At 36.5% G+C, this 17,341-nt stretch overlaps 1 protein-coding gene across 2 annotated transcripts in view; it reads left to right on the top strand.

The window, feature by feature from the left end:
• Positions 1-17,341, top strand: part of LOC122815408 (bile acid-CoA:amino acid N-acyltransferase-like) — a 533,063-nt gene that overhangs the window by 68,632 nt on the left and 447,090 nt on the right. For both annotated transcript variants that reach the window (XM_044087876.1, XM_044087878.1), the window contains exon 4: positions 3,656-3,816. In XM_044087876.1, coding sequence (XP_043943811.1) covers positions 3,681-3,816 — 136 coding nt within the window. In that variant the 5' untranslated portion in view covers positions 3,656-3,680. The remainder of the gene's footprint in view (positions 1-3,655; positions 3,817-17,341) is intronic.

The following is a 17,341-nucleotide window of genomic DNA, read 5'->3' as shown; positions in this document are numbered from 1 at the left end:
TATATTTTACCAATTTGTTTACTATACATTATCATGCATTTGAATTCAAATCTTTTTCATATTTTTGTTTGTGTGCATTTATTTCTGTTGCTACGCTTCTGTAACAATTTCCTAACTCAACTCATGCTGTATTGTTTTCATTATCGCTACATGTGCAACCTTATTTGTTCTTCTGTGGGACTTTTCTCCCATTGTCTCATCTGAAAATGGGCGGTAGCTCAGTTGGACTTCCCTAGTCAACAAATGTTTAATAAATAAATAAATATAGTAGTCCATGAAAAGAAGACAAAAGTAGCATTGATCATTGAAATTGCTACACCCAGTGATTATAGTGTATTACATACAGAGAGATACATGTTCATAAAATACCAGGATTTTCAGGATGAAATGAGACCAATGAGGAAGAAGGATACCCAGACAGTTAATCAATAAGAGCAATAATCAGTTAATCAGTTGAGCAATAGGTCTCAGTAAAAAGAATTTGCAGTCAAATTTAGATATGCTACTCTATATGAATTGCAGAAGAAATCAGTTCTGGGCACATTGTGGGTGCTCAAAAAAGAACTTTTGGCTAACATCAAAGATTGAAACAATGCTAATTTCATGAACTTTAATCATACTTTGTCTTAGGAATGGGGCCCATTCTCATCATGGTATTAAAAATCCAAAAGACTTGGAGAAATTAAACTGAGAGAAACCTGTATTACTTCATGTTTGGACTTTGCATGCAATTTATTAACACAACCATAACTTTCACACTCAAACTGTTTTAAGTTCTAACTTAGCTTATGAGGTTTGAGAGATGATACTTCACTTTCAGGGACAATCTTATTTTTGTTAGACCTATCCCTCCTTCATCCTGATAGCAAGCTGTTTCCATAATTTCTATGGTGCTCGTTTAAAGGTCTATGTGCATGATTCCTTCTTATGAATCTCTTCAAGGGCAAGTGTTATGTGATTGCCATCTCTATAATGTATAGCAGACATACCTACATTTTCCAGAATTTTTTACAAGTTTCTCAACAGAACAGCATCATCTCAGTCTCCAGACCTGCTTTGTGTCTTTGGTTTATGCTTAAGAATTACACCAGTAACATTTTATCTAAGGGTGATTTTTTTTTCTAATAGTTCTTTGTTCTCTTCAGGACTTCTGAGACTATCTGTCTTATTCACAATGATTGTGCTATGTAAAACATATAAACAAATGTTATATAAAAATGTCAGGAATATATTGTGCTCTTCAAAATAGACTCTTTCACATTAAATGCTACTGGATAGGACAGTACAATACTTCAGCAATGGTTTTCCAAAGGCCTTGCAGGGTATGTCTCCAACAGAAGTGCTTAATTAGAACTTCTTATCTCCCCTGGACTAATTCAAACATTTAAAGACATGCTGTCACATAAACACCATTTCTGGACCATCTGATGATGATCAAAATTGCCTGATGAGTTTCACTGCTTTCACGTGATTAGAAAACAGATTAAATTTTAATCCGCCTTAGCCTGTAGTAAAAGAATATTGTTTTCTGGAGCAACAGAAGCAATTCTGAAAAATCTTAGAAAGTTATTGAATATCACTGATGAGCTTTTGAATTCTGACTCTGTGTTTGCCCTTTCTAACTTTCTCATATTAACCATGCTATCAGTGTCACTCATTTTAAATTTTACTTCAGAGATTCATTTCAGTAAAAGTCTCTAATGATTGTTGGCATGTCATTATTTCACTGACTGAGCAGATTGTCATGTTTTCTCATTTGAAACTATTACCTTATACATCATCCATAAATTCATGAAACTTTGATCCACTGTCATCAAAAAGTTACCCCTAGAATTTTTGAAAACTATGGACAGTCCAATAGTGTACTTTGTACCAATACTATAAGCCTCTCAATCAAGAATGGAAATGTACCTTAAATATAGAAAAGGGGTACTGTGGTACCACTCCATAAAAAGGGACTTCAGTTGCTATCAGAAAGTGTCACTCTATTGCCTTTCATCTCCTTATTTAAAATTCTAGAGAGATGTCTGCATGGTTACCTCTTCTAACATCTCACTAACAATAATATCTAACACAGCATGGTGTTAGCCCAAGTAATGACACAAACAAGGTGTTGCATCATTCCACTAAACAGTTTTGGTTACATTGTAATTGTTATGAGGTTGTTAAATAAGTCAAAGAAAGTAGTTAACGCTACTACCCAAAGGTCCACTTCGTAAAATGAAAAAACAAATGGTATATAAAACCGGAAACAGACCACCACGATGTAGTAAAGTAAAGCTATAATCAGAATTATATCTGACAATTGGCATATACTTACAATTGATACAGATATAAAGAATATAATAGGAACAAGACCAAGTTTCACCTATAGAAATAGTAAGAATTTAAAAAGGTTACTTTGTATTGAACATAATTATCCAGAAGTTAAGCATTCTAGATCACTTAATAAGTTGGGCACTTTTGCTTGTGGCAAATGTAACATGTGTTATATGATCTCGAAGGAACAAATTTTTGTCCATCCTATCTTGAAATATAAATTTGAACCCAGGTTTTTTGCTTCATGCAATGACATGAACCTTATATATTTGGCAAACTGTGGACAATGTCATGCTTTTTATATAGGCATGACTACTAGGAGATTAAAAGATAGGATATATAATCACATCTACGACATCAAGAAATTAGATCAGAAAAATGCCATTGCAAAACATTTTATGTCTCACAAAGGTCATAACTTTAAATTTAGGGTACTTCAAATAATAACCCCCAACAAGAGAAGGGGTAATAACTTTAATGATTTAGAAAGTATAGAACTAAAATGGATTCTAAAACTAAGAGCACATCAAGACCCTGGCCTCAATCAGTTCATCAGTATAAAACCTCTGCTTGAAGCACGTAAATTTAAATGAATTTTCAGATATATTTGTTGCAGTTTTGCATGCACATTTCTTAGAAGACATTTTCTTAAACACTTTTCATACATCTTTTAATAATTATTTTAATAATTATTTCTCTCTTTGCTCTATTATGTATTTACCCATATATTTCTAACATTATATTTCAGTAGTTTCAAGGCAGCTAATAAAATATATTAAAACAGAGTGGTCTGAATGTTGAAGTGTTTGACCTTAACTGAAGCTGCATTTGAATTTTAAATTAATTTGGTTTTAAATTATTAAGATACATGTTTAATCCCAGAACGATGGTTTAATTAATTTGATTTAATTAATTGATTGTAGTGTTTGACTTTGACTGAAGCTGCATTTGAAATTTAAATCAGTTTGATTTTAAATCGTCAAGATATACGTTCAGTTTTAGAACGATGATTTAATTGATTTAATTGATTGATTAATTGATTGATGCTTTAGGCTGTTAATGATTTTGAATGTATATAAAGCTAGTACTTTAGTAATGAAAGTAGATCTGAAGAAGCGTACCTTGGGAGTACGCGAAAGCGCTCATCTTTTTCAATAAATCTGGTTTGTACTTTACTACATCGTGGTGGTCTGTCTCCGGTTTTATATACCAGTTGTTAAATAAGTGTTATTAAACCTCTTAACTACAAAAACCACATCAGTAGTTTATGTTATGTGTTTATGAGTCACTGCAATGACCTTTGGTTTGATAACTTTATTTCTTGATCTCATGACAGGCAGTGAAGCACCTGATACTGTAAAATGAAAAGACTGTTAAGTACTCTTCAGAAATGGCATATGCTACATTTTCAAGGGCCCTGCAATGCAGTAACACAGCGACAGATGCCTCTCTTGGTAAACAAGATATTGCAAAGAAGCAAAGCAACAGCACTGCAAGGTAATATTCATTATTTAATAAAAAAGTGTTCACTTTCAAATCTGTTTGCTTTCATCATGCTATGCTGTATACAAAAAACATAAAGCTTATAATTGACCTTTAAACAGAAAAGCTTGCCTTCTTTGCACCCAGAGTTTAAATTTTATAGTACATATAATGTGTCCAATCAATGTTCTTTGACAGCTTTGTACATCATATAGTTAAAACACCTAAGCATTATTATCTACATTTTTTTCATCAACTATTGTTTAGTAATGTGGTTGCACAACAGTGATTTACTATCAAGTCATTGTGTAAATGTTGGTGCTTTCTGCATTTTTCTGTTAGTTGGCTTGGTCATTTTCTGTGTAAGGCAGTGGAATGTAGTTTGGTGATAAGGTAATATAAGAGGAATGATACGAGCGGAGATGTGTAAGTGCAAAAAAAAACTCCTATAATTGGTGGTGGTGGTGGGGGGGAGTAAGAATCACTCAGAAGATATTCAAAGCGCTTTGACCAGAGGCTATGGGTGTCTTTCCAATAATCACTGTCAGACTCTATCAACCTTTTTTTAAGGGCCTGCAAATCCCCATTTATATTTTAGGATACCCATCCAATTGTCTAGCCTATGCTTGAAGGTTGACATCAAATCACACTAATTGACATGCAAGGAAAGACTATTCAAGAGCAAGAGTAGGTGCTAGGTGACAAACCTCTCCCTCCATTTAGTATTATTGAGATAACTTGTTCTAGTACTGGTTCCACTATTTGACTTACTGATAAAAAGCAGGTTATGGACAATAGGATCCATGAGAACATGGTGATTAGTTGTAAGATATATAACTGTTTTCTATCCATGATTTTTTTGTAGTGTGCCCAATTCACTGATCATTGTCTTACTTCATAGTGAGGTATTATCAATGCAGTAAATTTGAAGCAGTTTGCTGTTTTCCATAGGAGATGATACTGTATTGCTTGGCATTTAGTTTGAGCCCTTTTTTGGTACCCAAGGAGTTAACTTGTGTTAAATCCTTTTTAAAGCTGTTGGCATCATTTGTTGACTTAACAATTACACCCAGCTTACATTCATCAGCAAACTTAGTTAACCAGAGAGCCTTATTGTTAGTCTTAAAATCAGAAAAATAAATACCAAAAAAGAGGGGACCCAGCACAGAACCCTGGAGGATATCACTGGCCACATTTTCCCTAACAGAGGAGGTATCACCTACGCAAACAGCATGTGTTCTGTCCTTGAGTCAGTTTGCAATCCTTCTTACCACATAAGAATCAATGTTTAAGACCATTAACTTATTTACAATTGCATCATTTGGTATGGTGTTGATACCTTTGTCAGATCCAAGTAGGTAACATAAGCAGTGTCCACCACCTGCATGACCTTTCCAGAAAATATCATAAGACTAAGCAGTCTTGACCTACCCATAATGAATCTGAAGTGTTGCCGATTGAGAATGAACAACATTTTTTAATGGCACGATTTGTGAGGTTGCTGATGATGTGTTCTGTGGCTTTATAGATAAGACTCATAAGGGTAATGGGTCTGTAGTTACTTGAGTCGGTGATGGGTCTACCATTCTTGAGGGGCATCACCACTGCAATGCACCAGTATTCAGGGATATATCCTGCAGGAAGGCTTAGGTTGATTAACAATTAGCAAGGACATGCTTAACACCATTTAGCAGACAGCCCAGTATATTGTCATGACCAAAGGAGGAGGTGGTTTTGGTCTTAGACAGTGTTTTAAGAAGATAATCCTTTGAGATGGTGGAGGGGGTGTGACTCAGGGATGTATGGCATAGGGATGAAAGTTTCAGTGGAGAAATCAGTAGCAAAATAATTTGCCTGTATGTTAACAGTGTCTTTTGAATTAGAGTGGGAAACACCATTATAAAGAAGTTTTGAGCATTAGTGTGAAGTATTCCTTAGTTTTCTAATGTAGCTGAAGAAAGACTTGTAATTATCCCTATCCTCAGAAACTAGCATAAGTTCATAGGCTACTTTGCTGATCTTAATAGCTGCCTTCAGGTTCTTGGTAAGGTTTATATATTCTCTTCATTTTCATGGGTTATGGCCTTGCAAGGTCATTTAAGTAGTTTCTTCCTTCAGTTATATAGTTTGTTTATATCTACTAACTACCATTGAAGTTTGTTACTGAATTTACTGCTGTATTTGGTTCTGTTAGGGACTGCCCTGCCAATACATTTATCTAAATGACCATGCAGTTGCTTGGCATATGTAGCTGAATATATACCCCATATGTATGGGGTTTACATGGGAGAATTTAGAAAATGTTTTATACAATTTTAAAAGATTTGCATGTTTGCAGTCTCTAAGTTGGTTTGTGTTGGTTAAGATGTCATGGCTATCCTGATTGTAAAGGGAACCAGGTTGTGGCTGTCTGACTTAATTAATAATGGACTAACCATGGATAAAAAACATGCCAGACCTGAGGTAGCAAAAAATAGGTCCAAAATATTACTTCCCTGATGGGATTATAGACGGTTTGATCCAGGGAGTTCTCATTTTAATTTTAATTTACATTTGTTTTCTGTGGTAGAGTACATATCTCAATGGACCTTTTTCAGACTCAGTTCGGGAGTGCTATCTGGTTAAGTGACTCACTCAGATTCACAAAGTTAAGCCAAGCAGGTTGAGGAGATCAAATCTTCCACCTCTGGACCACAGGAAATAGTTTCTTCATGGCTCCTTAATCCTCTAAGTGAACTGCCAGATGTCCTCTAAATTTAATCCAACTGCCAGATGGCTTTTACCCATATATACATATGCTGCCCAATATAGGTTGATTTGCAGTTAAATTAACCTCTGTATTGTTGACACAGTTTAGTCAACATATAAAGATGGTGAGATTGACAGTCCCTGGGGTAAGGAGATATGCCTTTTCACTTGGGATTGGGTGTTCTTAGGGTTAGCATATATACTTAGCAAGGAGACGGGGGTTGTCGACCCCTACATGAGGGGTACAGGGGGTATTGCCTTGCAATAAAAAAATGTTTGTTTATTCTTATCATGATTTGTGTACTCACTTGAATATTGTGAACTAGCTTCCCTGCAACTTTTCATCAAATAGTTGTGTATTTATACCATGTATGTAATACTCTGCTATATGTTTTTCTGCTGTTATTTCTGCTAATTACTTGTTGAAGCTTTTCTCCCTGGGTCTCTGCTGAAACAGGTTCCTGGACCAATTGAACAATACCTGGTAGATAAATGTAAATAAATAAATAAACAAGCATTATATTTTGTTTTACATGTTCCAGGGATTAACCTTACACCATGTGTTGGAGCATGTATATGTGTTTTTGTCAATGTAAGTGTATCGATGTTAAGCACATCAACATTTGTGTAGATCAACTATCAATGGTAAAGTCATATATATATATATATATATATATATATATATATATATATATATATATATATGTATGTATGTATATATATGGATTCACTTTATAATTTTAAAATACTGAAATATCGAATTTCAGTATTTTGAAATCATAAAGTCGAACACCCATACTCACAACAGCACACAATCGCAAAGCACACAATCACGAACACATACAAAGCATACACCACACAACACATACATCGTCCAACCCACACTACAACAAACAAAACACACACAAACACAAAAATACAAACAAACCTGCACTACATGTAAGCAGGGGTGCACGCCCCCCTGCACCCCCCATGTGAGGGGGCTGCGTCCCCCCACACACACACCCTACTTACATATACTAACTCAGAGAACGGACAGCCACAAAAAGGAAAAACACACCCACACATTTCACAGTCCCTCGCACACACACAAACATCACACATATACATACATCCACACATTCAGACACACTCAAACTCCCACACATAACCCTTACAAAACAGTCACTTACCATCAATTGCACCTACATCTATACACGATACACTCCCAACACTGCACGTTACTTACTGTAAGCCATAACAGCAAATTTGAGATATTCAAATTCGCAATTATACACTTTCGCGATTTTCAGTTTTCGACTTTATGATTTTGAAATAATGAAATTCGGTATTTCAGTATTTCGAAATTATAAAGTGAATCCATATATATATATATATATATATATATATATATATATATATATATATATATATATATATATATAGCATCTATAGAGAAAGATGGTTAGAGCAATATATCTGTGAAAAGAATTTTGCGTTACTATTTTCATCTTGAAACAGTTTTTTTTTTCAGGCAGTTGTCTTCAAAATGCATTCTCCTATTTATATATGTCTAAATTTTTACATCCTGTAATGTTTTAGACAGAGAAGAGACATATAAGAAAACACCACTCACACAGCAGCACTCCTCCACCCTGTTTTTATTGTTTTTTTTCTTCCTCCCTTGGCAGTCTACCTCACTTCTCTCATAATGCTTATATATATATATATATATATATATATATATATATATATATAATTTTTTTTTTTTTAATTCCACCTTTTTAGTTTTTCAGTATCTTGGCTTTTAGTTCTTATTCCATAAGCAAACATTTGATTATGTTTCTTTGCTGGCTAATGCACTATGAAGTCATTCCTGGGCTATGATTCACAGATGAGTGCTATGCAGTTTCACAGTATCAGTTTTCAGGAATTTACTTTGTGAACTATCTCTCAACTTTGAAGACACACATCTGCATGGAAGCTAATTAGTGTTGCGCTATGTATTACTTGCCTATGAACTGCAGCCAGCTCTCATTAGTTAATATTCTAAGTCTCCAAAAAAGATAAGGGAAAACTGTGCCTAAATTATTGAACAACTGTGCTTGTTACATATGCTATCAGGTCATACTATAGATTCAGTAATCTAAACTTCATATGGACCAGGAACTGCCAGATACACAAGCTAGTTTTAGAAGAGGCAGAGGCACCCGAGATCAATTTGCCAACACCAGCTGGATAAAAGAGAAAACAAGGGAGATTCAAAGAAAAAAATACTTCTGTTCTTTTGAGTACTCTGAATTCTTTGACTGTGTGGACTATATTAAACTATGGCAAGTTCTTAGAGATATGGAAATACTCAGGGAACTTATGGTGTAATATATGATACAAAAGCAACAGAACCGAATATGGAATAACTAACTGGTTCAAAATTGGAGAAAAAATTGTGTATTGTCACCTTATATTTTAATTTTATACACTGAATATGTAATACAGAAATACATAGCCCAACCAGCTTCTGCAATTAAAATATTAACAGCCTCAGATATTGAAACAATGCCACTAGGATGGCCGAAAGTGAGGAAGACCTGATGACCCTGTTGATGAAGATGCAAACAGAAATCACAAAAACTAACTTGTTGCTCAGCATAAAAAAACAAAACAACAAAAAAAAAATAATAATCTGATGTCATCTAGTCCTATAAATTATTGCCAATAGATGAAAAAGAAGCAGATGAAGTGACAGATTTTATTTTACTATGCTCAAAGCTCTCTGCAGATGGTAGCTGCAACCATGACATTACAAATGCATCAAGTTTGGGAGGAAAGCTATGGCAAATCTGGATAAGATTTTAAAGAGCAAATACATCACCTCATCAACAAAGGTCAGCATGGTCAAAGTTACAATTTCTACAGTAACAGAATATGGCCATAAAGACTGAAGTAAAGCCTAGGAAAGGCTTTCAAAATGTGGAATTGCACACAAAGTTTGAAAATTCCATGGACTTCAAAAAGATGGAGTCAGTCAGTGCTTAGGAAAATAAATCATAGCTATAGGTATATGTCTATACACATTTATGTGTATCTCTTTATAAGATATATGTATGCATGCATGTGGTTGTTCTTCAAAATATAGACAGCAGTATCAGAATCTACCCAGGTCAGAATGTAGAGAGAGGTAAGTAGATTAGTATTAGGGCTGAGAATCTGTGTGAGTGTTAGCAGGTTAGGTTTAGAATAATGGTTAGGTAAGGAGATAGGATTAGCATTGTGCATGTTTGTTGTTGCATATGCATGTGCCTGAGGCTAGCTTGTGTAGTGGTAGTGTTACGGAAGGGTGCAGGGTTATGGTTTAGATTAGGCATATTGGCAACAAATGGAACAAACAAACTAGTAAAAGACAAATAGGAAATACGTAGCCAAGACTGAAACCCACTGTTTATTGAAGCTCTTTTCATTTGCAAACTCAAGTGCAAACTTCTTCAGAATAAATTACAAGTAAAATGTCTAGTTTAAATGTTTTAACACTATGTCACATGATGACAATAAACCAATCCAACGTAATCCTCTCTTAAACAAACAGCAACTAAAAACAAATACTTATGACTCCTACATTCCAAATAGCTAGGAAGAAGTCAACACAAACTTCATTACAGTCTTAATTAAAAAATGTATATATAATAATAATATATTTTACCTTATCAAGCACTTGCACGAAAAAAAAAAAAAAAAAAAAATATATATATATATATATATATATATATATATATATATATATATATATATATATATATATATATATATATATATATATAGAGAGAGAGAGAGAGCATGACTGTGTGTGGTCTGGGTGTGTGGGTGTGTGTGTGTGTGTGTGTCTGTGTGTGTGTGTGTGTGTGTGTGTGTGTGTGTGTGTGTGTATATGTGTGTGTGTGTGTGTGTGTGTGTGTGTGTGTGTGTGTGTGTGTGTGTGTGTGTAAGTAGGATATACCAAACGGTAGCAGTTCAAATGAAAAACAATGATCAATGATTGAATTTTGAATGAAGAGTATAAGCTTCCTAAACTCTAGGTTCAAAGAAAACTTTTTCAGGTCTTTATTAAAAGTAATCGAAATGAGTTTTTTCATCAGTTACAAGACGTCTTGAAATCAAGCAGTGGTAACAAGGTTTTTAAATGCTCTAGCAAGGGGCACAGGTAGGAGATCAGTTTGTCAGGACTCAAAGTGATGTAGTGACTCCACATGTGTGTGTGGTTGGTGGGAAGAATCCATGTAATTTGCATGTAGAGGTGTGTGACTGGTGGTCTACCACAGTTTTCCACCAAGTTTATATTACCAAGCCCAGGGTTTCCACATTTCAGGTGACTATTGGCTATTTATAAATATACATATAGGATTACTGAATTATGTCTACACACCACAATGCTGACAGGAAGAAAGTCAACTACAAAAGGCTGACAATGGAAAGACTAACACTCAACTGCTCATATGCAAGGAGAATGCTTGCTACATGCAACCAAAATAAATAAATGCCCCACCTGCTAATTATATATACTAACTTCAAGATTGCACAAAGACTGGTGAAAGGAAATATTCCCCCACCCAGGGTTTGTTGATCTATCACAACTGTCGACTACCTGCATATGCCGACCAAATGTAATTGATCAATTGGCCATTGACCTTGTGGTGTATCAATGGAATTCAGTAGACACATATAGATAGATACAGATATATATATATATATATATATATATATATATATATATATACACACATATACATACAACACACACACACATAAAACACTTGTGGCTTCACATTGAAGCACTATACATTGCAAAGATGTGATGCATATGAGTAGCAGCCCTAAGGAGATCAAGGCACAAAGATGATGGACAGATGTGCAGCCATTAAAAGTGTGAAAGTTTCTTACTGCAGAGAACAGCAAATGCTACCAAGTTGAACACAAACCCAAGTAATGTATGTGCACAAAAGTAAGAATGTGATGTGACCCACCACACACCTTAGAATGAGACAGCTGCTTCACAGGAAGGGGAGTGGGAAAACAACATGTTGAGGAAATGAAGAGAGCCAAAAGTCAAGTGTGTGGCATCTTCAAATGGCGAAAAAACATGCACAACAGACCATTATTTACAAATGTTGAACATCTGCACTTATTAGTTGCACAACATTTTGTTCTCTTAGAAGTGTATTATTCCCCTAACTAAATAAAGTTTGTACAAAGCTGAAGTGAGGTGGGCTACCAGCCACAACTCTGAGCTGAGATACCAGATGACTAGATGCTTCTGAGCTTCCAAAAAACATAAGCTGCCTGTTTTTTTTGTTTTGTTTTGTTTTTTGCTTATTTATACTATTTACTTTGTTTTTTATTGCCTGCTGCATACTTTTAGACTGTTTTATTTAGTGTACTAAACTGCACTGTTGCACTGCAATTGTCTGCTTTATTATGCCTGTTAAATCAAATTTTATTGCTGTTTTCGCTCTTTATAAAGCTTTTTTTGTTAGTTTCACTGTCTAAGTATTTACTGGTATTGTTCACTGTTTTAAATTATCTGTTCTGCTTGTTCTTGTTTTCCCACCAAGAAGTGTTTAAACAACTAATCTGTTAACTGTTTAAAATATTCTTTAGAGCCTCTTTGCTGATTTTCTGCTGTTTTAAATGTTTTTTAGTGTCTCACTGCTATTTTCTGCTGTTTTAAACATTCTCTGGTGTTTCCTGATGAAACTAGGGTAGTTAGTAGCTGTAGCATAGTCCAGATACGGGCATGCTGCTTCTGGACATGTTTGTAGTAGTTTGTTTGTTCTGAGTGTTTTCCAGGCAATCTTGGATTGGAAGGGGCCTGTCTGTCTGCACTTTTGTGAGAGAATTATGCTGATTTGGGATCTGTCTGGTAAAGGGAGGCCAATCTAGGGCTTGGAATAAGCATCCTCATTGGTCCTTTTGAATCTTTTAAATTTTTTTTCAAGTTTTTAGCTACTGGTATTTAGGTCCTGCATTTGATCAGGTTTCTGTTTGTTTGTACTGAGTTGAACCAGAGGCTTTTGAGTTATCAAAAAAAAACAAAACATAAGTTGCCTTTTTTTTTTTGCCTATTTACTGCACCTTTTTATTGCCTGACACCTGTATTTATTTGCTGTGTATGAAACTACACTGTTATACTACAATTGTTTGCTTTATTGTGCCTGTTAAATTAAATTTTATTGCCGTTTTCACTGTTTACAAAGCTTTTTTGCTAGTCTCACTGTTTGTTAAGTATTTACTCTTATTTTTCACTATTTTTAAGCTATCTGCTCTGCTTGTTCTGGTTTTCCTACCAAGCAGTGTTTAAATAACTGATTGGTTAACTGTTTAAAACATTATTTAGGGTCTCCTTGCTGATTTTCTGCTGTTGTAAACATTTTTTTATGTCTCACTGCTATTTTTCTGCTATTTTAATCATTCTCTAGTGTTTCCCACTAAAACTAGGGTAGCTAGTAGCTATAGCGTAGTCCAGATACAGACTTGCTGTTTCTGGAGCTGTTTGTAGTAGTTTGTTTGTTCTGAACAGGTTTTTGAGACCATATTGGATTCAAAGGGGCCTATCTGCACTTTTGTGAGAGAATTATGCTTGTTGGGACCTGTCTGGTAAAGGAATGGTGGTCTAAGGCTTGGAATAAGTATCTTCATTGTTTTTTTTAAATTTTTTTCAAGTTGTTAGCTCCTGATATTTAGACCCTGCATTTGAGTAGGTTTCGGCTTGTTTACATATCGCTCAGTTGTGCACCAAAGCTGGACAGTTAAATTTAGCAAGTTTTCCCTACTACCCAGGCAGAAATATCCATTCACTGAGATCCTCCTTAATCAGTTCTGAATAGCCACCCCTAGTGACAACAGTCTTCAACCTAGCATTACAGACAGTTGGACTACCCTTGTTTCTCCTGCCAGCCTCGTTGACTTGGGTCTTTTGAGGCAGTGTAGAAATTGCCTCATGCACATAGACAACCCCCTACTAATAACACACTCTAGTACAGAATGCAAGAGATGTATTTACACCAAGAATCTAGAATCCATGCTCTCTCACTCAAAACAGTAACATGGAGAAGGTTGCTAACTCACCCATCACTACATATGCTCATGGTACCACTACTCATACACATACCACAACTCATACATATAGTACACATCAAACACGTAAATCCACATACATGGAGGTTCTCTTGAAAAACTTACTGAAACACCAGAGACCTCCAGAATACAACACAGCTACAACAAACACAGTCCCCACAGCACCCATGACACATAGCAGCACCAGTGTCTCATCCACCAAACCAGTAAGGTGTAATGCTCAAAAAACAAATGTTCTTGTCATTGGAGACTCAGTAGTGAGACACATGGATGTCTCACTCACCAGGGTGGAAAAGGAGAAAGCCATGGTCAGCTGCCTGTCTGGTGCCAGGATTTGTCAGATCACACATGCACTCAGGTCTGTCAGTAACAAGCACCATTATGACTCTGTCATAGTTCATTTTGGCATGAATGACCTGAGATGTGCCTCAGTAGACTTTATGAAGAGAGATATGGTTGAACTCTCTGAGTATGTGTCCCAGGTAGGTATGTCCCTAACCTTGAGCAGCATACTGCCCTCACCTAGAATGATGCCACAGTATAAATAAAAAAAAATGATTGATTTAAATAATTGTCTTAGATTTTGGTGTTATTCAAAGGGGATCCAGTTCCTGCCAGCCTGGGAAGCCATGGTTGACAAACCTCACTGCTTCGGCAGAGACAGTTTGTACCTGGCACCTCTAGGCTTTCGGCTGCTGGCAAAGGCTCTTGCCTCCCCCATAGTGCTGTTTTTAGGCAAGGTCTTAAAAACAACATTACCAACTTGAAATTAACCAGTCAGAACAAAATAAGTTCATGCTGTTAAATGCTAGGAGCTTAAACCAAAAACTGGACTCTCTGGAAGCACTTCTGTCACTAGAAGATGTAGATGTCTGTGAAGTCACAGAACCTGGTTCAACTTAGGCCTTAGAGAGTACACCAGCCTTGCAAGGCTACAATGCCTTCCACACCTTTAGACTGCAAAATAAACATGTGAAAACCCAAGGAGGTGGTGTTTCAATCTATATTAGAGATAAATTCACCTCCAGTCTTGTTAGACTGGACAACTCCATGGAGTTACTCCAGGTCCAGTTTACAGTGGGTAAGACCCCCATTCAAGTCATATCCAGTTATAGATCCCCCTCCATGGGTCACAATGCCCACAAAGCCTACTTGACTAAACTGGAGACAATACAAATTTTACCAAACACACTTGTTATGGGGGATTTCAATTATTCCAGCAGCAACTGGGAAACCTACGCTAGCCTAACTCGTTAGCGCAAAAGTTCCTTGACTTTGTTAATTCAAATGCCCTGGAACAAATTGTCCATAACAAAACACCAAACAGAGCACAATAAAATTAAATAAACCACTTGGCCAATGAAAAAAACTGCACACTGAAGAAATACAGAAAATAATTTCATAAAAATTACTCTAGTGCCTTGGCAAAACACAGCCTTCTTTAATTAGTCAAGGCTGAGGCGAGGAGCTAGAGTAATTTTTATTAAATTATTTTCTGTATTTCTTCAGTGTGCAGTCAGAGTCCCAAGTAAAACTACCATTGTGGACATCCAGCATCAACAAACTTTACAATAAATTCAGAAAGTTGCTGTCCAAAAAAACAAAGTCAAGGCCCCAACAATGGAAAAGCTCCCTCCTCAGTCTCAACAGGCAAATAAGACAACGTGTCAAATCCTCCAAGGGCTCTTTTGAGAGAAGCTTAGCAAGTACAGCCAAGGATAACCATATAGTCTTTTACAGCTATATACATAACCTAAAGGGTTGGACCCAAGCATATGCACAACTAGTAGCCAATGCTATGACACACACTGACCCATAGAGATAGCAAACCTGCCAGCAGATAGGTTTGGTGAAAATTTCACTCTGTTATATAACTTACAACAAACCTACCCCGAAACTGCCCCCTGCTCTACATATCCGCAGAGCAGGTCCTCAAAGCCTTGTCCAAGGCAAAAAAAAAACACAGCCTCTATGGGACCAGACGACATCCTAGGCTGTCTTCTAAACAGGCTAATACTTGAACTAACATCACAGCTAAATACCCTTTTAAATCATAGCCTAAGCATAGGCTTTGTTCCTGGAGAATGGAGAACAGCAGCAGTTATTCCATTCCACAAAGGTGGGCTAGCAACAGACCCAGGGAATTACAGACCCATAAGCCTGACCAGCCCCATCTGGAACATATTATTATGGACCGCATAAATAAAGACATAGGTGACTTCCAAAACCTGGATGGTACCAAATTCAGCTTCATGAAGGGAAGATCCTGCCTGTTAAATCTTATAGATTTTTTTGAAAAATGTGACCAAGGACATTGATGAGGGCAAATCTGTGCACAAAGCATACCTCAACCTAGCAAAGGCTTTCGACACAATCCCACATTCAGGCATTACTGATAAACTTAGCAAAATTAATGTAAACCCTGTTGTTGTAAGATGAGTTGCCAACTGGCTCAGAAACCGGACACACACTGTCAAAGTGGGTGACTCCATATCAACCAGCAGACCTGTTACCAGTGGATTGCCACAGGGGTCAGTGTTGGGCCCCTACTGTTTGGCGTATACTTGTCAGAAGTTCAGGTCAAAACTAAGGTGTTGTGGCTGACCAGGTTTGCAGACAATTGCAAACTAGATGCAATCATTGAATCCCAAATGATGTCAGTATACTCCAGGAAGGTCTCATGCAGACCAACAGTGGTGTATTAGTCACTGTCTCAAACTGAATGCAAAGACATGCATCATCATTCCATTCAGCACAAACAATGTGCATTCACACTGTCAAATCAACAAGAATACCCTAAGTACACCTGAAGTGGTAAGGGACATGGGATCACAAGTTGACTGCGACCTTAACTTTGACCACCATGCAACTACTGTAGTAGGAAAGCTTTCTACGTAGCACACTTAATTAGTAAAGACATCACCTCAAGAGTAAAAGAAGTTATAACCCCCTATACTTCGCACTTATCTGGCCCATAATTGAGTATAACTCCCCATTTGGCATGTACTGTACTTAGCACCTGTAGCAATTAGAGAGACCACTGAGGTTTCTAACAAAGGAGATCAAGGACTCCAGCATGTGCCTTACACAGACTGACTAAAGTCCCCTGTGACTATACTCTGTATCATATAGACTTCTTAGGGGAGACTTATGACTGGCCTATAGAGAATACAAGACCCAAACCTAATGAACCTCCTGCATATCCGGAAATCAAACAGAACTAGGGCTATCTGTTCTAGGAACCTAAGTATGGCCTGCAACTTAAATAGGACATGCTGGAAGGACATATTTACCTTCCAGCGATTGCCACATCTTTGGAACAGGCTACCAATTCATGTGAAATAGAGCACCTCTATGACACTGTTCAAGAGGAACCTAGATGAGTGGATGGAGCACCATAAATTCTTTCCAGGGATAGAGCCTACAACCCTCCTGAACATGGGCAGTCATCACTAAATGCAATCTAATGTATTGATTAGCATTTCTATGGTATAACATTGGGATGAAACCCCTATGCTTAAAATGACCTTCAGGTCGATGGCCTAGTAATCTCCTATGATCCTATGATACTGGTCAGATACTCTGTTCATTTTGTTTAGTTCTCAGAACTTAATGTACCTCATTCTGCTTTATCTTCTTACCATCCTCTGTCTAGTACCAGAGCATCTATATAGAGATCAAGTTCATG

This window comes from Protopterus annectens, chromosome 11.part0 (assembly GCF_019279795.1).
Source record: "Protopterus annectens isolate FY-2018-M chromosome 11.part0, PAN1.0, whole genome shotgun sequence".
Taxonomy (NCBI): domain Eukaryota; kingdom Metazoa; phylum Chordata; order Ceratodontiformes; family Protopteridae; genus Protopterus; species Protopterus annectens.
Note: the sequence above shows the minus strand (reverse complement) of the source record. Positions and strands in the feature narration are given on the sequence as shown.